This window comes from Pempheris klunzingeri, chromosome 17 (genome assembly GCF_042242105.1).
Source record: "Pempheris klunzingeri isolate RE-2024b chromosome 17, fPemKlu1.hap1, whole genome shotgun sequence".
In the NCBI taxonomy this organism is placed as follows: Eukaryota; Metazoa; Chordata; class Actinopteri; order Acropomatiformes; family Pempheridae; genus Pempheris; species Pempheris klunzingeri.
This window is the reverse complement of record NC_092028.1, coordinates 11,100,245-11,121,323: the sequence shown is the minus strand read 5'-3', so window position 1 is coordinate 11,121,323 and position 21,079 is coordinate 11,100,245. Positions and strand designations below refer to the sequence as shown.

The 21,079-nt window shown below is 42.1% G+C and overlaps 3 protein-coding genes and 1 non-coding gene across 4 annotated transcripts; 1 reads left to right on the top strand and 3 right to left on the bottom strand.

The window, feature by feature from the left end:
• Positions 1-857: 857 nt before the first annotated feature.
• st13 (ST13 Hsp70 interacting protein) lies at positions 858-7,650 on the top strand. Its single transcript, XM_070848639.1, has 13 exons — positions 858-992; positions 1,395-1,534; positions 2,317-2,365; positions 2,535-2,625; positions 3,622-3,695; positions 3,879-3,945; positions 4,078-4,162; positions 4,357-4,467; positions 4,769-4,871; positions 5,095-5,211; positions 5,595-5,634; positions 6,151-6,239; positions 6,982-7,650. Exons 2-13 carry the CDS (start codon positions 1,425-1,427, stop codon positions 7,114-7,116), a joined length of 1,071 nt encoding a protein of 356 aa, XP_070704740.1. The 5' UTR covers positions 858-992; positions 1,395-1,424; the 3' UTR covers positions 7,117-7,650.
• Positions 7,651-8,944: 1,294 nt separating this feature from the next.
• rbx1 (ring-box 1, E3 ubiquitin protein ligase) lies at positions 8,945-10,995 on the bottom strand. Its single transcript, XM_070848064.1, has 5 exons — positions 10,894-10,995; positions 9,802-9,880; positions 9,542-9,612; positions 9,224-9,309; positions 8,945-9,111 (listed from the first exon to the last, which is right to left on the bottom strand). The coding sequence occupies exons 1-5, from the start codon at positions 10,969-10,971 to the stop codon at positions 9,099-9,101; spliced, it is 327 nt and encodes a 108-aa protein (XP_070704165.1). The 5' UTR covers positions 10,972-10,995; the 3' UTR covers positions 8,945-9,098.
• A 193-nt stretch (positions 10,996-11,188) lies between these two features.
• trnaq-cug (transfer RNA glutamine (anticodon CUG)) lies at positions 11,189-11,260 on the bottom strand. Its single transcript has one exon. It is a non-coding gene; the product is annotated as a tRNA-Gln (tRNA).
• Positions 11,261-14,655: 3,395 nt separating this feature from the next.
• chadla (chondroadherin-like a) lies at positions 14,656-20,186 on the bottom strand. Its single transcript, XM_070847423.1, has 10 exons — positions 20,028-20,186; positions 19,416-19,610; positions 19,167-19,322; positions 18,890-19,035; positions 17,978-18,216; positions 17,602-17,867; positions 16,620-16,956; positions 16,135-16,487; positions 15,291-15,457; positions 14,656-14,962 (listed from the first exon to the last, which is right to left on the bottom strand). The coding sequence occupies exons 1-10, from the start codon at positions 20,184-20,186 to the stop codon at positions 14,656-14,658; spliced, it is 2,325 nt and encodes a 774-aa protein (XP_070703524.1).
• Positions 20,187-21,079: the final 893 nt, after the last annotated feature.

The window sequence follows — 21,079 nt, the reverse complement described above, 5'->3', positions numbered from 1 at the left end:
CCAGCTTGGTCCAGTAGAACCGCTGATCAGTCAGCAATAGAAAAAACTTGGTTGTTCTGGGTAGGTCCCAGTGAGTGTGTGAGAAACACCACTGCTTTGTCACTAAACCTACATGGTTGAATAATTGCTTTTAAGTAAAAAAAAAACAATCAAATAGACCAGAGCTTGTTTCAATCAGTACTTTCAATTGAATTGCCGTCCGGTATTACCCGTTCTCATCCTCCATCCTATCTTTTTCATATGTCATATATGGAAAAACATGAATGGTCATAGATCTGAATGATCTGTAAATGACTGGCAGCCCTGGGAAGTCCAGTATGTCTGACTTGAAACCTAAACATAACCAGTTGATTGGCGGATGCAGTGACTGGCGTGTCTAATTCAGCCTCTGAGGTAGCACTGCATTTACACTTCACAGCAGCTCCACCACTCAGATCGTTTTGTGAGGCCAGCGTTAGACCACTAGCTGGGGAGATCTTCTTAAAGATGGTTTTTAAACGGGAGAGGCAGGGATGTAGTGTGGGTTTTCCATCGGCAGTGAGAGACTGAAGGATCAACGGCAGGAAGAGTGGGATGCAGACAGCAGAGGGAGAAAGTTATACATATAACAGCATACCATCAGATTAACCTGGGCGTAGAGTTGAACTTGCCTCGGAAAGATGACATCAAAGTGAGGAAGTACCTAACTAAACTATTAACAGATAGATACACAGTAGGTCTCTAAGGGCACAATCAGCAATGATGTTACTACACCAATGGGAGGCAGCAATCCACTAAACTCTGACTAATTTGCCGGAAAGAAGAAGAAGAGCGTAAGTGCCTGCACGCTGCCTGACAGTCATTACTCAGGGCTGCTGTTGTCACTAGGTCGGTCGGTCTGTCCGACAGCTCGCCTGAATGAAAACACAAGAGCGACGCCACTACCAGTGAAGAAGTGGTGTGACGATATAAATCAGCTGCAACCTTCCTTTGCGGTGTTCATCTTCGATCAGGTGCGTGTCCTCCGATGACTGTCGTTAATATCTGCAGCTACTGAGTATTTTTCATTACTCACGGCCCCTGTTACAGCGAGCTAACGTTAGCTAACGACGCTATCATGCGTCAAACAGTTACCGCGTCACGGAAGGATTCACATTTCCAGAAACTTCTGGCTTGCGACCATTAAAATAGATGTTAATGCTGGTTATGTTTGGTTGCGTCGTCGCTGGTCCCTGAATTGTACGTATTGTTGGTTTTATGTGTGAAATGTGAGGCTGTAGCGAACGCTTCTCCAACCCCTGGACGTTAGCATAACCTAGCCTAACAAAGCTGGCATTAACGTCTGCACGTAAACAAAGCAGGACTCGGACAAGTTGTTGGTTATTCATTTCTCTGGGTTTCCCCCCCGCATGCAGCGCGCTGTGTGCTGGACGTGACAGAGCAGCATGGACTCACGGAAAGTGGCAGAGTTGAAGGGCTTCGTGCAGATGTGCGAGTCCAGTCCCGAGATCCTTCACCTTCCAGAGATGAGCTTCTTCCGGACCTGGCTGCTGAGGTCTGTTCAGCTCGGAGCATTTCTGCCGCTGCAACCCGTAAAGCACTGCATACATGTCCGGGGTGTCATGGAGAGGGGGTCACACATTGTTTACTCCCTCATTGTGACACTGGAGTGTTTAAATTAAGTCTCAAACGGATTTCCAAGCCTACCACGTGCCCCGTCCCGCCCACCCCCACTAAAAGTGTGTGTGTGTGTGTGTGTGTGTGTGTGTGTGTGTGTGTGTGTGTGTGTGTGTGTGTGTGTGTGTGTGTGTGGTCAAAACCATGCCAACCCCTTGATGTGTCTCTGCTCTATCACAGCAGTAACTTTTTCCTAATTTTGCTTCATAGTGAAATACAAGTCAATGTACATAGAAACTATCATTCACACTTGCAAAGATTTGTTGTCAGAAAATTCATGATTCAGTTTACAAAGCTAGATGTGAGTGAGTCCTGATGCCACAAAGTGAAATACAGAGTGAAATGGAGTAGAGCTGAAACAATAAGTCAGTTGTGATTAACTATAAAGCAATACGAATTGACTGAACATTAGTCGGCAACAAGTTTTGACAAGGCATAAATGATTGTAATTTTGTTAACCAAAAATGATCAGATTTCACTGTTTCTAGCGTTTCAGATGCGACTGTTTTCTGGTGTAAATCTTATGATTTGACTAAACAAATGAAGACGTCATTACAGGCTCTCAGACCTATTCGCTTACATTTTACGGACCGATTAAGACGTGAAAATTCAGCGTCCTTGTATTTCCTGCTGAATTGTTCTCTTAATTTTCTATTGCAGCATGGGTGCAACAATCCCGGCCCCACCCAAGACAGAGAAGCCATGCCAGGTGATGTATAAATGTTGTTCTTATACTTTAGATTATTTCATGTTTTTGTTTTTTTCTATGTTTTATTTCATAATTAGTCATTGTCTGTATTCTCATAATGATTTGAATAGGACTGGTAGCATTGATGAGTTGTCTGTAAGGTCTCACACTTGTCCTCATTTTCTTGTAGGGTGGCTGTCCATGTGGTCCTCCTCCTACAGCAGCTTCACCTCCTGAGGCCCAACCTCCTGTGCTGTCTGAGAGTGAGGAGAGTGACATAGGTAATGCATGTCCATCTCAAGCTTTTACACAAAGCTTCTTAAATTGCAGTATTAGACTCAGGGAGCTCAGCCAGATGGGCGCTATTCACCTATTTACACCCAATCCGGTGAATTTGTCCTTAGATTGTGTTGTGACAGTGTTTTTTTAGGTTTACTACTACTTTGTTAGGTTCAGGAAAAGATCATGGTTTGAGTTGAAATAATAAGTTAAATGAAAGTGTAAAAGTACATTAAAATATTCTCGGTTGGAAATATTGGTGTTGACTACTGACACCCAGATGCAAACAGTGTCTGCCTTAATGTAGACATTTTTACGTAAAATGTGTGCTATCTCAGTCAGTTAATATTATTCATTAAGTGTACATTTGCCTACTTATGGGTACAATTGTGCTAACTAGTAGTATTTGTTATCAGTATGTTTAAAGGAATGGCAGCATTAGCCACAACGTGATTAAATCAAAAGAATAGTATAAGATTTTGGAAAATATGCAGGTTTGAGAAGCTCAATACCTCCATGGAGTTAGCAGGCAGTTAGTGTAGCAGTAAGACTGGAAACAGTGAAACAGCTGGCCTGGTTCTGTCCATGGTTTCTGTTCATATGCTGGACTACTTCTTAGCTAGGGCCAGTTGCTAGGCAACTAGGTGAGACTGCAGTTAGTTTCTGGTCACAGCCAAAAAACAGTTTGGCTCTTAACCCCCCAGCAAAACAATAAATTGTCATTAACTAGCTATGGTAACTGGCTGCATATTGAGAGCTCTACATGTTTATCATACAGGTACAAGAGTGGTATGATCTTCTCATCTAATTCTCTGCAAGAAAGTAAATAAGCACATTTCCCAAAATGTCAAACTGCTCCTTCAAGCTATAATTATAGTAGCAGGTCTCCAGCTCAAAGCCTTGTTTCTACAAGGCTACAAGGTAAATAATCAGGTTTGTTGTTGTGCATCCCAACAACAGCTTGTTGTAAATATATATATACCTGTTTGGTTTTTCAGAAATTGACAACGAGGGAGTGATCGAGCCAGACAATGATGAGCCACAGGAGATGGGAGAGTTGGAAAACGCTGAGGTGAAACATTGAGGTTTTCTTTATTATCGTTTAATCATGCGTACATTTACTCAAATTTAGATCCTATTTTCTCTTGCAGAAAACAAACAGTTTATCAAGGGAGATTTTAGGCTTGAAAAATAACTTGGCTTTTACCACTTTAGACAGATTTGATTGAACATCTGTGCCTATAAATTTCCACAGGTCACAGAGCAGATGATGGACGAGGCCAATGACAAGAAGATGGAGGCCATTAATGCTCAAGGAGAAGGTAAGCTGATATTCTGTTTAGAAAGTGAACAGCGCATGCAGGCAGAGCTCTGTATTTATTATGTAATAAGAAAGCCGTGTAAAATTTTATTCAGTGCATCATCTCCAGTATCTGTTTTTTTCCCTTTTAAAGGTGATCTGCAGAAAGCTTTAGATCTTTTCACTGAAGCCATCAAGCTGAACCCCTGTCTTGCCATTCTGTATGCCAAGAGGGCAAGGTGAGGCTTTCATTAAGGCTATTCGTGGCATTATTCAAGTATGGAGCGTGAAAGCATCACTCAGTCATGAAAAATGCTTTATAATATTGCATTAAATTACATTTAAGGGCTTTTAGTGGTTTTTTTTTTTTTTTTACTACTGCTCTGTCACGCTGGTCTCATGTGAATCTAATCAATGATCCTCTTTGTGTTAGTGTCTACATCCAGATGCAGAAACCCAACGCAGCCATCAGAGACTGTGACAGAGCTATCAGCATCAACCCAGACTCTGCACAGCCTTACAAGTGGAGGGGTAAAGCTCACAGGTACACTTCCATTTAAGAAATCTTCAAATAAACACCTGGACACGAGGTACACCTCTACACACAGCCCTCAGTGTGAGCACTCACAGTTACAACCCACCTCATTTTGTTTTGCAAATGGCATTTAATGTTTCCTCTGTGGGTTACAGCTGCAATTATGAACTTGAAATATGTCTGAGGTGGGTTGACTCCAACTAATAAAGCCCTCGATTGTTAGTGAATTAATGCAGCTTTTTCTCTGTGCCATCCATGCTGCAGTACTATATTTTCCTCACCGTGTGTGTGCGTGTGTGTGCTGCTGCAGGCTGCTGGGCCACTGGGAGGAGGCAGCCAGGGACCTGGCCACAGCCTGTAAACTGGACTATGATGAGGGCGCCAGTGCAATGCTAAAGGAGGTCCAGCCTAAGGTATAATGCCAGAGAGGAGAAGGAATAAAAACCTTTTTCAGCCATTTGTAGTAACTGTAATGCAGATATGTTTTAGATATGAAAAAACTGTTATCTGTGTTTAGACGTCCCTGACGCAGGTAAACCATTTGATCACACTAGGTCTATAGAAGCCCCTAATCAAAGATGATGCTCCCAGAGTTTGCGGTACGTCATTCTTGTCATGTTCCCCTTTTGTTTTCAGGCTAACAAAATCATAGAGCACAGACGCAAATATGAACGTAAGAGAGAAGAGAAGGAGATTAAGGAGAAACAAGAGCGGGTAAAGAAAGCCAGAGAGGAGCATGCACGGGCACAGAGGGTGAGTTAAATGCGCTATTGTGAACTGAGTTATGTTTTTATAAGAAACCTGTTACTCCACAAAATAATGTCGTATGAAATGCTTCTTGGACGTGGAAGTACCAGTGGGTTACTACTGTAGGCAGTAAGCTAATTATGCTGACATGTTAACAGTTAGAGCAGGAAAATGCTGAGTTGCTTAATCCATTTCTCACACTCAGGCTCTTGTGTTTTTGGTTGTGGGAAAGACACCACCCTCTGAACTCTATCTATCTGTCGATAGATAGATAGATAGATAGATAGATAGATAGATAGAGATATATATCATAAAATGATAGAAGAAACCAGCTGCAATTCCTGAATGTGTCCAACGCTGAGACATATCCCATTCCTGTGTCTCAACAGGAGGAGGAAGCACGACAGTCTGGAGGAGGATTCTTCCCAGGTAGGACAGTGGAAACAAGCTGATTCAATTCAGTTCAAAGCGTTTATTGTCATGTGTACAGTACAGAAACAGGTTTCCCTGTACAATGTCCACACTGAATGCCATAAGAGTTTAGAGTAAGAGTAAAAAAGTGGCATGCAGGAGAAGAAGAGCAAAAATATAAGAGGATATATAAAATCCCATGCATACATACATACATACATACATGCATGTATACACACATATATATGTATATATGTCTGTGGATCAGCTGATCGTGTGAGAAGTGCATGTTGTGAGGAGACTGTGCGCGGAGGCCAAAAGTGGAAATAACAGGGATTGATCGGTGGTAGAGCGCATGCTTTGCATGTATGAGGCCCCGGCCTCATACATGCAAAGCATGCGCTCTAGCTACATCCCTGTACATTCCTTGTTTGATGGATTGAGATCAACTCTTAAAATGTCGTTATCGGAGAGGCCAATTCATGTGTGCAATAATGGACGCTGCTACAGTTGATGAGCCTCGTTGTTGTGCAGGTCCTGCTGGATTCCCAGGCGGAGCCCCTGCTGGCATGCCTGGTCTTGGTGATTTCCTGAAGGATCCTGAGCTGCTCAATGCCATGAAGGTGATGTAATTGCTTAATATTATTGCTTTACATCCCACCACTTGCACTGCTAAGTCACATGTCTGAGACCGCTCTTAAAGGAATAGTTCCACATTTTGGAAAACACTTACTTGCTTTCTTGCTGAGAGGTAGATGAGAAGATCGAGTTTCTGGAATAGTTGTGTACAATCCTATCTCTGATGTGTGTTACTGCTGCCAGTGTAGGGACAAATGTAGACCTTAGATTAGATTAGATATTGTTTATTGATCCCTCAGTGGGGAAAGTTTGCTGCAGGTTTCCTGCAGGTCTTATGACAGGAGGACTGGTTGGATGGGTGATTTTCTCTTACATAATATCTACCCATTATTACATATAGGACTAAAATGATGCTTGTGCAGACGTTTTCAGCACAATAACATCTGTTTGTGAAAAGCAGATCATTTAATTGGAGGTTTTAAAGGATCAAAATAAATGTCAGCTTTAACAGGAATTGTATTTATCACACTCAATTATTTTTACTAGTATTTATTCCTACGTCTACAATAGCAACCGTAAACTGACAAAACTGGGTCAGTTGGATCGCTCAAAAATGGAAGTGGCTTAGCAATACGGAGCTATGAACAACCATTAACCCCCCCCCCTTCAACCTCCCAGAATTGGAAAAATGCATTTTTCATTTCGCCACTTTAAAGCAGATTTGTGCATTAAAATGCATTATATGAATAAATGTGACACAGTTTGTACTCCGTGCTAATCTCCCAGGACCCTGAGGTGATGGCTGCCTTCCAGGATGTGGCACAGAACCCGGCCAACATCGCCAAGTACCAGAACAACCCCAAAATTATGGCCCTCGTCACCAAGCTGAGTGCCAAATTTGGAGCTTCGCCGCAGCCATAGAGGGGAAAGGACCAAAGCTGAGAGTAGAGAGTGGAAACGTGGTGAATCAATCTGGAGAGCTACAACGCTGTTCAACAATTATTCCACTGTGTGCAGATGAAACAGGGTAGCAGGTGACGGGTTAATTGGTGTGATGTAGAGAAAGCGGGGGCAACTTTTTAAATGTTCTTAATCAGCCTGTTAGCATTTAGCAACGTCTCAACAAAGCAGCCTGATGGTTAGCGGTCAGGTCAACGTCTTCTGACTCGTCTCAGGCAGGACTTCACTCAAACACAGGTTGACATTTCTTAACCTGGATCTGGAAAAGCTAAACTGGGAGCTCCTGCATTCAGACACTAGCTCAAACATTTTTACAGCCATTTAATACGTGTTAATGGTTCAGCTACTGGTCTTTTCTTTCTCTGAAGAGAGCTGAACTCTCACACACCGTCAGTACTTTTTGTTATCAGATCTGTTATCAATGCAAAAAATATACTGAACATGATGTCTTACCCTGTTTGGAAATTAATGATTCACAATAATAAAACCTCTGTTGCTGCAAAACAGGTTTGACATTTCTTTCTAGTTTAGTACTTTGGGTTTGCTTTACAGTGCATGTTGTACAACCAGACTTCACTGATTTTACAGAATTACAAACACTCAGCCATCTACTAAACTAAAAATTAAACTACTAAAAATTCAATGAGTGCATTAACATCTAGAAAGATGTTCACTCAGCCCTCTGTGGTCTTCTGGCAGGAGTTTACAGTCTGTAAGAGTGTGGATTTCTAGTTGAATCCACTTTTAATTGGTGTATTTAGTATAAACTGATATTGTACCGACTTGCAACCTGGCATGTCTTTACTTAAAGAAACTTTGTAATGGAGGGGCTGCACATTTGACAGTTTTGGGGGCAGTATGAAGCTGGACTGAAGGCAATATGGTAGAATTTGAAATCTTTACTGCAACCTGCTTAAATTTGGAAGAAAAAATGTTCAACTTACACCAAGTAGAAAAAACTTTCAGTTATGAAACCGAAACCATTGTTTACTCTGGTAAAAATGCCAAACATGTTATGTTTCTAGATTCTGAAATGTGAGGTTTTCTGCTTTTTATTAGTTATTTGAATGTATTTGGATTGGATTTTGTACTACTGGTTGAAGAAAACATGCAATTTAAAGGTCACTTTGGGAAATTATGATGGGCATGTTTTCAGTATTTTCTGACATTGAGTCAAAGAATAACTGACTTATAGAGAATTGAAACTAACAATCTGTTGACTTACTTCCCCTCACAAAATGTCAAATTGGTAAAAAAAAATAAAACCTCAACTGTCAGATCCATTTCATGATATTCAGTAAGCTATCACAGAAACAAAGACAGGAAGCAAATCCTTAACTGTAAAAGCTGGAACTTGGGAATTATTGAAATTTAGCATGAAAAATAATTTGTCAATTAATTGACCGGCTGATCAATTAATTGACTTATTGTTTCAGCTATAAACAATACAACAGAAATTGCATCTCCCTACGGGTGCTGTGCTATGAAGCAGGCAGAGGGATAGTGGGTCACCAGGCCACCTAATCCGCACAGGGCATCTGTCTTTCAGCCAGAGGATTACTGCTCTGTAACACATGGCTCTCATGGAGACCTGAATCAGTGCGTCAAAGCTGAACTAAGGGAGCAGATTCCCCTGTTCAAGGACAGCTGTTTGTCCAAAATGTAGTTTGTGAGTCTTTGCAGACAACCAAAGCGAATGTTGAACCATGTTATTTTCAGCAGCTGTAAATCAGCATGCTCACAATGATCTTCATGTGATACAGTGCCCCTGCTGCGAGTAAGTAAAACATTTGGTTTTTTGACACTGTTTATTCGTGTACTTACAACATACCAAAACAAAGACATGGGTGTAAAATAACAGGTAAGATTACAAGTGGGAAGAAACGGAGAAGCAGTAAGGGTGACTCTTGGTAGCAGTAGCCAAGAAAAAGGGAAAATAACAGCTAGTGTCCGTATCTGTTAAAAAAAGAGAGAGAGAGGCCATACTGTCAGAATAGCAGTTCGTTTCAAATAATACAACTTATCACCATCATCTGGCCTACTGGAATCTACAAGTGCTGATACTCACTTCTGAAACTCCCACTCCCTGTTGTCAAGAGGGCACACCTGTCTGGTTTTCAGCCAGCGAGAAATACAGTGGAAATGGAAGGCATGCTGGGAAGGAAAAAAACACAGGGTAGAAAGGTGCATGAATGTGTGCACTGGGCAACGGCTTATTTCAGTCAGCTGACTCGACCTCATCTCTGTGCTATCTAGTCATGCTGATCATTTTGGTTTTATGTGCATATTATTTGAGATATCCATCTCAGGTATTCCTGACACTCGACGGTACAGTTGTGATGGGCCTGATCAGTGATAAATGTTAGAGGTGGGTGTGGAAACTCACATTGCAGACACCCCATGCTACAGTGCACTCCTCAGAGGTTGCAGAAGCTTGGTTGGCCTGGCACTCTATACCTGATGAGGGAGGAAGACGTGTCAGCAAAGCAATTTCACAGGCTGAAGTCATGTCTGATGACCGTCAGCGGAAAGTAGAGCCCAACGGCTTGTCAAAACTGAACATCTCTATTGCTATGCACTTTCACAGCTGCTGACCAAGTCATTTATTATTCACAGTCCAAAATGCATCAAAGGAAGTGAACTCACAGAGATCCATGATGTGGTTCCGACAGATGGCACAGTTATCCACCACAATGTCCCAGGCCCACAGCGCCACAGCATTCCACTGGTGGGAAATCAGAATCACAAACATCATGTGACCAGGACATTAACAGCAGGTCATTGATGTAGAGATTCAATGATAGTTGTGCACAGCATATAAGGTGGAAAAGGTAAGTGACAAGCAGTGCTCAAGTTGTTGTGATCCAATGGACAGATTTAGAGATTAATGCCAATATCCAAACCAAAATAATACAGAGATGTTGAGTTAAATAAAGTCTGAGTTTTCATCTTTTTAAAAAAATATTTTGTTAGGGGTTAGCATCACCTCTCTGCTCCCTTCCCTCCTCATCTTAAAACTCTTGAAAACAGACTCTGAAATGTGACACAGTTGTGCACAATTTTGTCCCAAAACTAAAAGAGCTTTAATTGCTGTCATTGCAATATAATCCTAACTGATACTGTGTTACATCTCCACGCATTGTTGATATAATGTGGTTAGTTGGCGGTCGTATTCTTGATGATACATTTAATAAGTTGGTGTTAATTCGTTGGGAAGTTTAGCACAAAGGTCAAGCATACCTTAATTTAGGTTTACCGTATAGTTAGTCAGATGTCACATTTGATATGGATCATAAACGTCAGGATTAGACTCCCTGAGGGATAACTTTATCAAACCTCGGAAATGCGGCTTAGCTAAGCTAATTTAGCTAACCGGGTTACGAGCCTTGTTGATAAACGGTAGCGTTTGTTAGTGTTAATGCTGAACGGTGACATCGGGGTGGCTCCGTTTTGTTGAGTACACCGTGGTGAGTGTTGGTGATGTCCATCACATCACTACAGGTTATCAGTATTACATGTTTGGCTACCGCTAGCTAGTCTCCTAAAGAGAAGTGCAAATTCATACTGTGGTCACGGAAGGCTAACGGCTAAGTAACTAGCTACTGTCGTAGTGCTAATTAGCGAGTTAGCGCTTAAATGCTAGCGGCAGCAAGCTGTACTAGCGGTCACTTCGGACTGCTAACACATCACACAATTCATTAACACCTCGATAATTAGTTATTTTTTTTACAACCATACCTTCTTAACTTCAAACCGCTTCTTGCTGGCTCCGCTGTTTGTGCCGCTCGGCGTATCTACATCCATAGCTGCTGCCATCTTGAAAAGAGAAGCTTTGCGTGACGAATACGTTAACCCGGAAGACACGCGACAACTTCCGTCGCCTTATTCGCGTTGTGTGTTAATCCGGGATTGTAGTTGTTTGTTTTACGATATGCTAACTCTGGAGAGGACATGGTTATATTTCTTACAAGAAGTAACACATTTATGTTTTTCTCCTACATGAAACATAATGTTAATAAAACATGAATAATTTAGGTTCCACCGAGATTTGAACTCGGATCGCTGGATTCAGAGTCCAGAGTGCTAACCATTACACCATGGAACCCTCATGCTGCTGTGTACAGTTGTGCTACATCATATATCACATTTAATAGAGATTATCTGAAAGATAAAACAAGCAGTATAATCACAGTTCGAATCCCGTGTCCCCCCTGATCTGATCAATTAAAGTGTTGCACTGGAACAGATCCTTCTCCTCTAGAATAACAGGACCTACAAATAACGAACAAATGAACATTATACACATAAGACCCGCCCAGCTCCATGGTGAAGTCAACCTTTAAGTTTGCCCAGTACTTTGTGACCAAATACTTAATATTTAATATAATAATTTAATAGGTGGGAGCATCTTTCTTTTTGCCATAACCTCGGGTTTATGGCACATCTGTCATCAAAGCTCCTGCAGGTCTGGGAAGAACCACAGGAGCCAGAGACTAGGAGGCAGAGAGGTTGGGGCCCAGACTGAAGAGGTTGAGGCGTGTGCAGGCACGGGCAGGAGAGTTCGAGGAGGTGGTTTGGCTCGAAAGCTGGCAGGTTCGGTCTCTGTTTCAGCTGGGCAATCTCTGCTGTGTTAAGGGACAGAACAAAGACATGGGGATTTGCCACAGTGGTCTTTGGCATACAGGGTCTACAAGTAATGATGTAATTGCATGTAGCATAATCATGCTTGCTCAACAAAACATACATGCTAAGCTCTTGGTGATTAAACTAAACAGGGCCTTGGCAATCCAGCACCGGTCAGGCTCTAGCAGGGCAGGGATCCAACAGCAGGCAGGCAAATTCTGCTCTCTATCAAACAATGAGATAATGAAGGAATGAATGAACATACACTACTCACAAAAAGTTAGGGATATTCGGCTTTCAGGTGAAATTTCAGGATGAACCTAAAATGCATTCTAACCTTTACAGGCAAACTTAATGTGACCTTCTCTAAACTTTTGAATGCACATGTTCAACTATTCAGTGTTTCAGTACTTTTTGCACAAGTTGCTGTTCTCTAACAAGAAGCTTAACAGCAAAATTCACAACAGGTTTGATCCATGAATCGACCAATACATTTCCTGCTTCAGTTAGAATTGGTATTTAAACAGTCCTCCTCATCATGCTGTTCACATTCTGACATCATGAGACCAAGACGACACCTAACAATTGATCAGCAGCACCTCGCCATTGCGAGGCTTCAAACAGGAAGTCCTCAGACGGAGGTGTTCACTGAGCTTAGAGGGTCACAGAGTGTCATCAGGAGGTTGTAACAGTGATACAGAGAGACTGGAAGAGTCACAGAAAGGAGAGGAGTGGACGTCCTTTGGCCACATCCCAATTTATTGAGACACTGAAAAGTTTTTGTTGTGATATACCCACCACTGTTGTTAGATTTTCTTTCAATAAATTGTTTAAGATGAATAAAATTACCAGTGCATGCTTCTACTTAAATGCCCTACTTTCATGATATAATATCACTGTAGCATTCACTTTTTACATTTTCCATATATTTCACCTGAAAGTCGAATATCCCTAACTTTTTGTGAGTAGTGCATATATAAATATAAAAACCACAGCCTCTTAATCATGAAGAGAATACACATGGAAAATTCAGATGTGCTATTCCATAACACTGGTTTAACAGATTAACCATCTATCAAGACAGTGTTGTGATAGAACATATGCCCATGTTAGTCATATTCTTTGGTACTGTCCTAAAGTACATACTTGGTTATACTTTTGTTCTTTTTTGGAAAATGCCAAGAGAAATTGTAAATAAAAGACGTGAATATCATGTAAGAATATTGGGAAAAAGACGAGGCCACAATGTCAAAATGGATCGAAAAGAAATTATGTATGTATTCAAATAGTATTCACAATTCTAATCATGTCCTCTTGACATATGTCACGACATACTTGATTTTAAAAGTATTTAAAATAAACAGATATGACAGGAGTGAGAGAGACTTGACTCCATGTGTTGGGCGGCTTTGCAAATGCTCGCTGTCAGTTGGTTCCAGCTCCACTGTGTCCAACAAAGGTGCAGTGTGGATCCAGCAGGGGACAGAGCAGCTGAAAAAGAATGACATCAAAACAGAGTACATTAAAAATATGAAAACATGTACAACTCAATGAGACACAATATCCACTTCCCGAGCGCAGGGAGGACAGGGGCGCTGAGGATGGTCATGAGGAAGTGGACGGTTTGAGGGAAAAGCAGCTTGCAAAGAGGCTGAAGGTTTTCTTTAGCATCCTCTGAATGACAGAGGCTGGCACAGCCATCCTCTCTCTTTCTACATTTAGGATCCATTCTGTATAGTTGAATTAAAAAAACAGCAGCACTTAGAATATGCTCAGTCTGACTTCTTATATTGTACACAATTTACATTGTATTGACATAATTCTCATTTACAGTTTCATTTCTTATCATCAGTTACCAGTTAAGTACACAACTGAACTATACATGTCGTGCAACTATTCTCAAGTGCTTTGTTCACAGCCTGCTCACTATAACACTGTGAGACAGAACAACCCAAATACATTGATTCCTACACTGATTGATCCATGCATCCATCTACTTTGGCCTGTTTTAACTAATTGGGAATCCACAGATTGCGTCAGTAAACTGTGGACTTTGTCATTTCCACCTTCTACTAATGATTAGATAACATTAGTCTTATTAACAAATAGTAACCAGTTATTAAGCATAACGTTGGTTAAATCAGCGGTCAAAATAAACGTTATTTATATATCAATTAGCTGGTTATGAATGGAGAATTGTTCATGACTTAGCTAGCCAGCTGTTAATGACGTTTGATTAAAAACAAGCTAATTAACTTGGTTACGTTTATATGAATTTTGCATAATTAGCCTGCTAGCATGCTAGCTCGATAGCACTGTAGGTAAACGAAATAACCGAACTTTGTATTTTAATATCAAAAATTCAAGACAACAGGATGACAATGAACTCACCAAAATATCGCAAAAGATGTCAAAGAAATTATGGGGGGCGGCTTCCGGCTCAATTCTTGGTCGCTCTGGCGATTCTGATTGGTCAAATCTTGGTTGGCGCGACGAGAGGTGATTGGTCCTCGCAAATCTTGGTAGTGGCGCCGCATGTGATTGGTTAAATCTTGGTAGCGATAAGCAACGCGATTGGCTCTCATATGATGGCTTTGCTCGACCGACAGGTAGCGGGATCTTCATGCATTTCTCACAATTTCTTTCTCACCATTTCTGCTTTGCAGTGTTTACTATGCTCAGATGGCAACATGTGCAAATAAATTCCACACAGAGTTGTAATCTTATGCACTTTATTAAAAATTAGATAAAATAAAATAAAAATAAATAACAGATCTCCACACTCAGCTGTCAGACTCCAGTAACAAACCTATTTATATTGTACTGACGGCTAAATTACTAGAAAACGGACTTAATTCAATTTGTTACCTCGACTCATTACAGTGCCTTCTTGTTCTTTGTCACTTTTGGTGCCACAGGTTTCCTCTGAGGCTTATTCTTGGTTGGTTTGGGTAGTTTAGCTCGGGGCTTTGCAGGCCTAGCTTTGACCCCAAGGGCCTTTGACAGGCTGGGTTTTGGTTTCTTCACTTTTGGAGGTCTGGTGGCCACGACAACCTTCTCGTCTGGAGGAGAGCCGCTTTCTGGGCAGGACTTGAAGACATGGATGTCCCTGACCTTCTGACCTCTGAGCTCAGGAGGGTGACCGCAGGTGGCGATCACCTCTAAACTTACATTCTCCATCCACCTGAGAGACGGAGAGCAACCAGTCAAATTCTTGTAAATAATGTAGCTTCCTTGAGCCCTATAGCAACATACACTTACTTTCCTCTCTCCTCTGGCTATGCGAAGCAGTTTATAGAGATTTAATGTGCTCAAGAACCATTCAGCAGCAGTGATATGAGTACATGATCCCATTAACCAACTGTGCCACCCCAATAAGAAAAAGAAAAAGAAAATTCACTTACACTTAAATGAATTTGACAATAACAGCAGAAGTTATTCCCTAAAGGGTCATGTCTGGCTAACTTTCTCCACCAAATGAAACTCTAGTTCTAGGGAAACTGAGCACTGACCTGCGTAGCGGGAGCAGAGAACAGTCACACAGCAGGGGGTTGTCCTGCAGGTCGACCACCTCCAGGCCGGTGAGTTGGCTCAGGTCAGGAAGCACCTCCAGCTGGTTTCCTCTCAACGTCAGAGCCCTCAGCCCTGAGCCCAGCCCTTTCAGAGCCTCCCTGGACATCTGGAGCATGGTACAAAGACCTTATCAGAAATAAGTCCTGCTTTCTGTGCTGTTAGCACGGATAAGACCCCAATGAAGTGAATACTATCAGTTCAGTACTTGATTTCACATTTAATTACTTCTGGACTGAATGTTCAGAGCCTGATGAGAAGGCAGGTGTTTTCCTTTGTTAGAATCAAATGCTGTACTGCTCCCATATTTTTCTGTGTATCATTCTAGGTAGAGATGGGACAGCCAGTTGTTACATCAGACATGGTTACATCAAAACAGCAACCAGTGTGAAAGTGACATAAAGTTTATAGTACTTCGCCGGGGGCTCAATATCTCAAGAACTGTTTGAAAGACTGTTATAAAATGATGTACAGACACTGATCGTCCCCAATAGAAAAGAGACAGACTCACTTTGGCAATACTCTGATTTTTCCTTTAGCACTACCATAAGGTTCAGTTTTTATTTTTGTCTTGGCAGCTACTGGATGCGCTGCCACGAATCATGGTTACAGATATCCATGGTGCCCTCAGGATGAGTTGTAATAACTTTTTTTTCTATCATCATATTTCTATCATCTTAGTTGTGATTTTTGGATGATGATCACTGTCCCATCAAAAGATTGTTCTGGTTCAAAGAGCGTTGGGGAATGTGTGCATTAGTCTCAGACTTGGGTGGTGTCTCATACCTTCTCCATGCCCATCTGATCCATGTAAAGCCTCTTCAGACTTTGGGATATGGACTGGAATGCATTTGGTCCCACCCAGCGAATTGAATTCTGAGAGAGATTGAGCTCCTCCAGGTTAGGGGCCTGGGACAGAACGTGAGTAGGCATCTCTGTCAGCCGATTTGAATCCAGGTGAAGTGTGCCTAGGAAAGCTGAGTCCAGAGCACCCTTGGCGATAGAGGTAATGGTGTTATTGGTCAAATAAAGTTCCCTAAGTTTAGGGGTAACTGAGGACAGCAAACCGGTGGGCTCTACTTTGGAGATGGCATTTCGTTCCAGGTGTAACACAAACAGACTTGGTAAGAGTGCCAGGGCTACAGGAGAGACACAAAGAGACAATATCCATGCAGTTTTAGTTTCCTGTGTTTTTTACACACATATATAACATGTAAATTCCTGTAACTTTAATTTACTTACAACCAGACTTGACTTAACAAAACACTGACCTGATCCAGGGAACTGTGCTAGTCGGTTCCCCTCCAGGTGAAGGTAGGTAAGCTCAGGGGCTCCAGAAAAGACTCCAGGGTCCAAAGATGTGAGGTCATTGTCAGAAAGATACAAATAAAAAAGGTTTTTCATTCCCCGAAAAGCGCCGCCTTCGATTTCGTGGATTTTGCAGAACTCAAGGTGAAGAGAAACAACTTGGCTGGCGCCTGGGAAGCTGTTGGCAGGAAGATAGTGGAAGTGGTTGCTGCGGAGGTCAAGCAGCTGCGTCTTGGAGGTGAAGCCTCGCGGGACTTTGGTGTGACCCCGACCCTCACATGTGGCATGTTGGGCTTCAATCTGGGGAGAATTAAATCAGAATGGAATATTATAAACAACACGTCTTAGTGGGATTTATAAAACACCGGTAGACAAAGAATTCAGATGTTTTATTACAATTCTTAATCTAATTCTTTGGCCTCTTGGCATGACATGTTACCATGTTTTAAGTTGATATGGCAAACAGTTGCCTATTAGCATGCAATGTTAGCATTCAATTGAAATGTACGTGGTTTTTAAAGGTGCAGTGGAAAATGATGTAATGAAAGAGTGAGCCAAAACAATAAGCTAAATGATACTAAAATGGTCAGAAGAGCTTTAAGGTTAAAAAGAACTGCAAAATTGGGTGATAATTATCTGTGGTTAACTACAAGGAACCTCTTAAATGTCTTAAACTCTTTTTATTCATACCTTCGTTATTACATAATGTTGACAGTCTGGTCATTCTAGTGACTTTATCCAAGAAAAATCTGACTTTTAGCACACACACTGTACATACACAACCAGGTAATACCAAATATCAGTTTCTCTCTGCTGCCAGTTTTCTAGAGAGCAGCTAATGTTGGAGGTGGGTGTCTAACGCATGTAGAAGTGGACAAAATGTGCCCCACAAAGAGAGAAATATTGTTTCTGTCACCAGTGCTGTCTCCACAGAAAAACACTCACATCGCAGTCACAGTTAAGTGGACACTTGACTGTCTGCTTAGGCTTGGCTGTGGGTGGGGTGCTTCTTGCGCTCTCATTATCCTCTTCAAACTCGTCCTTCAGTGTCTCTCCTCTACTGCGGCAGCGTAGATCCAGAGGAGCCACGGCCTGCAGGGGCTCATCTGAGAGGTGAGGAGGTCCAGCACAGGCTCCCAGCAGCTTCACTCCACCGGCACCCGCCCACTTCCTCAGGGACCGCATGAAGCAGTTACAGTAGATCGGATTGCCTTTGAGAGAAATGAGTGACAATCACGATGGATTGTAGATGACACATGGTACGATACTATCTTTTATTCCCACATTTGTGTTGATGGAAAAAGTCAGAACACTGTTGTACCAGTGAGGTTGAGGCTGCCCAGCTCCTTTGGGCCTGAGAGGGGCTCCAGGTAGCGAAGCTGATTGTGGCTGAGGTCCAAGTGGGAGAGGAGGGGGGCGTGGGACAAAGCCTGATCTGACAGGTCCTGAAGGGACATGTGGTCGAGGTAGAGGTGTGTAAGCTTCGCCATGGCGACGGCTTCTTCCCCAAGGTAGGTCATGGGGTTGTAACTCACGTCCAGGCGCGTGACCTCTCTGAGTCTTTACAGGGAGAAGACAGTAGAGTTAAAAAGTTGAATGACATGTACTATCTATTCCTCCATGATGCTGCTCTAAGAGTTTTCAAGGTGGAAATTCTTTAGTTTATATCTGTATACTAATAATTAAAATGAAAACTTAAAGCAAAATACACATAAACAAAAACTAACAAAGTCTAAGATAGTGAATTTAAAGACGCTGGATTACAAACTAGACAAAGCAGGCGACTGTCCTGGGGCCTTGGAGGCGTTTGGTTCATATCAGCAAATAATTTGTTGTTAGTTCTGAGCTCAGAGGCTGAGCTGCACACAAACACACAAACACACTCCCACACACAGCTGGTACGTCTGTTGCTGGCTATCTTACAGCTTATGTTTGTACAGTTTATGTATCAGGACTGAAGTCCAGCGGCCACATTTGCTGGGGTCTAGTAGAGGCGAATTAATAAACATTTGCTCTATGATACAGACACTATATCAGGCTTTGCATAGCCAGATAACTCATTACTGCAGTGTTCACTGTTTTTGTCTTTTAATGGGATGTGATGACAATTAGAAACACACAGAATATACCAAACTTATCAACAGTAGCATTACCACCTAATCTTATTGCACCTTCAACATTTGCTCCTTGTGATTCTGCATAATGTCAATAATAATGCCTTAGATTGTCCCACCTGTTCATGGTCTGGGTGGGGAAGAACTGCAGCTCATTGTGGTCCAGGCTGAGGCGGTTGAGGGTGAACAGTCCAGTGAACGCCTCAGGTGCCAAGTTGTTCAGGGAATTATGGCTAAGACGAAGCCACTTGATGTTGTTCAGGCCCTGGCAGAAGAGTCAGACCGTTGTGGGATCATATTGCCAAACATGATCATTAATTGTGAAGCATGTGTGTAGTGATGCATGTGTATGGCAGTTTGTGATAATGAAAAGTTAACAGCCATAAGTCTGAGTACCTGGAAGGCCATGTTGGGGATGTAAACCAGCTGGTTGTTGGTGAGCGCCAGCATGTTGAGGAAACCGAGCTGAGTGAATGCTCCAGGTTGGAGCTCCTCCACACGGTTATGGTCCAGATACAGCTCTTTCAAGGAGGAGAGGCCGTCAAAGGACTCCTGCAACAGTCAGGTCAGAGGCAGACCAGAGGTAAATGTATAAAAATATTAACTCAGTGCCGCCAGTATTGCAGTTTTGAATTTTCTTCTAACCTGGTAAAGGATGTCAATTTTGTTGTAGGCCAGGTTCAGGGAGACCACACGGCCCAGGCTCCGGAAAGCGCCCTCCTTCACTTTGATGATGTTGCATCGCTGCAAGTTGAGGTGGGTGAGGTAGGGTGTGTGCATGAACGCCCCCCTGGACAGCTCCTGCAGATTGTTATTCCTCAGGTCAAGTTTCACTGAGATCTGTGAGGGCGATAAAACACACTGACTGACTGACTGACTGAATTCTGGTGTTACAATAGCAGCATAGAAAGTTAAAGTGACCACCACCACGAATACAAACAAATAAGCAAAGAAAAATGTACAAAATGTTATAAGCATTAAAAAAGCCGAATTGAAATCAGGTGACTGAAATGGCATCATTCTGATAAAGCTAAGCACTGCAGTGCACCTAATAAGAACAATACACTAGTAATACTGGAGAGACAAGACACTTATCTTCTATAGCTGTACAGCAGTATGAATGGCATACATTAAAAACAGTGAGCGTACATTTACCCAATTCCTTTTCACTAGATAGTCCACCTGCAATTCAATGCTCCTGCGTTCAACTGTATCAAGTGAAAAGGAGGCACTAACTTTTGCATTTGAATTCCTTACCTCATCTACAGTTGGGGGAACCTCTGTTAAGTTCTTGCCAATGCAGGCGACTGTGAGTTTGGTGCCGTCACAGCTACACAGTCTGGGGCATTTGCCTGCTCTGACGGCTAAACTCAGTGATGAAATCAGCAGGATGACCGGAACAGAGAAGAAATGCATCTGTGCCAATAAAACATGTTAGAAATATTATTAGCAACACCATTCAGTGATTGCATATGCATGCACAAGCTTCACTGAAGTTGGCCATTTACAGAGCTAAACAACCCTTTAAATAAAATGTATAATAAATGTCTGGGCATGCTTATGTGTTGTGTATGTACACGTTTACTTGGCAGTAAAAACATTTTTGCACTGCATTAGAACCACCACAGGTTCAGCTCAACAGGTGAAATTTTGTCTCAAGAGAGACCCAAAGTCTAACCTCAAAAACAAAATGGAGTTTAAAATCAAACTCACCAAGGAAGAAAAAACAGGCTTACCTTCAAGCAGAGTCTCTCACAGCTTGGATTAAAGGTCACCAGGTGGTACCGTAAGAAAAATGAATGAATGATGCAACATTCAGTGGAGTGTTCAGAAGGCTGACATCCCAGACGATGACGCTGGCAGAAGTATGGAGGATTTTACCCTGACACACCGCCTCCGGGAGACGCAGGGTGAATAGGGGTGGGAGGTGTACGTCAGTACACTTAAAGAACAAGTATCACTGGAACTATTGCAGCAAATAGCACATGAACAATTATTATCCAGGTACTAACATTACAGACACACTGATTCTCCATCTAACAATTTGGCCAAAATATAACACAATGACCACAAAGTCTAGCCACATACTAGGTTTTGCCCTGGTCTTGTTTTTTTTTTTTTCAGTCCGAGTGTGTCTAGCACTTACAGTCTGTGGTCCAGCTGGCTAACAAACAAGGCTTTGATAAATTCTTTTGCAATGACCCCTGATCCCTGCAGCCCCTCAATGCAAATTGACACCTTGGTTTTACATTTTTTTTAGCATTCCCTGTCTGTTAAGACTGAGCTGAACTGTATTTGTTGGCCAAATT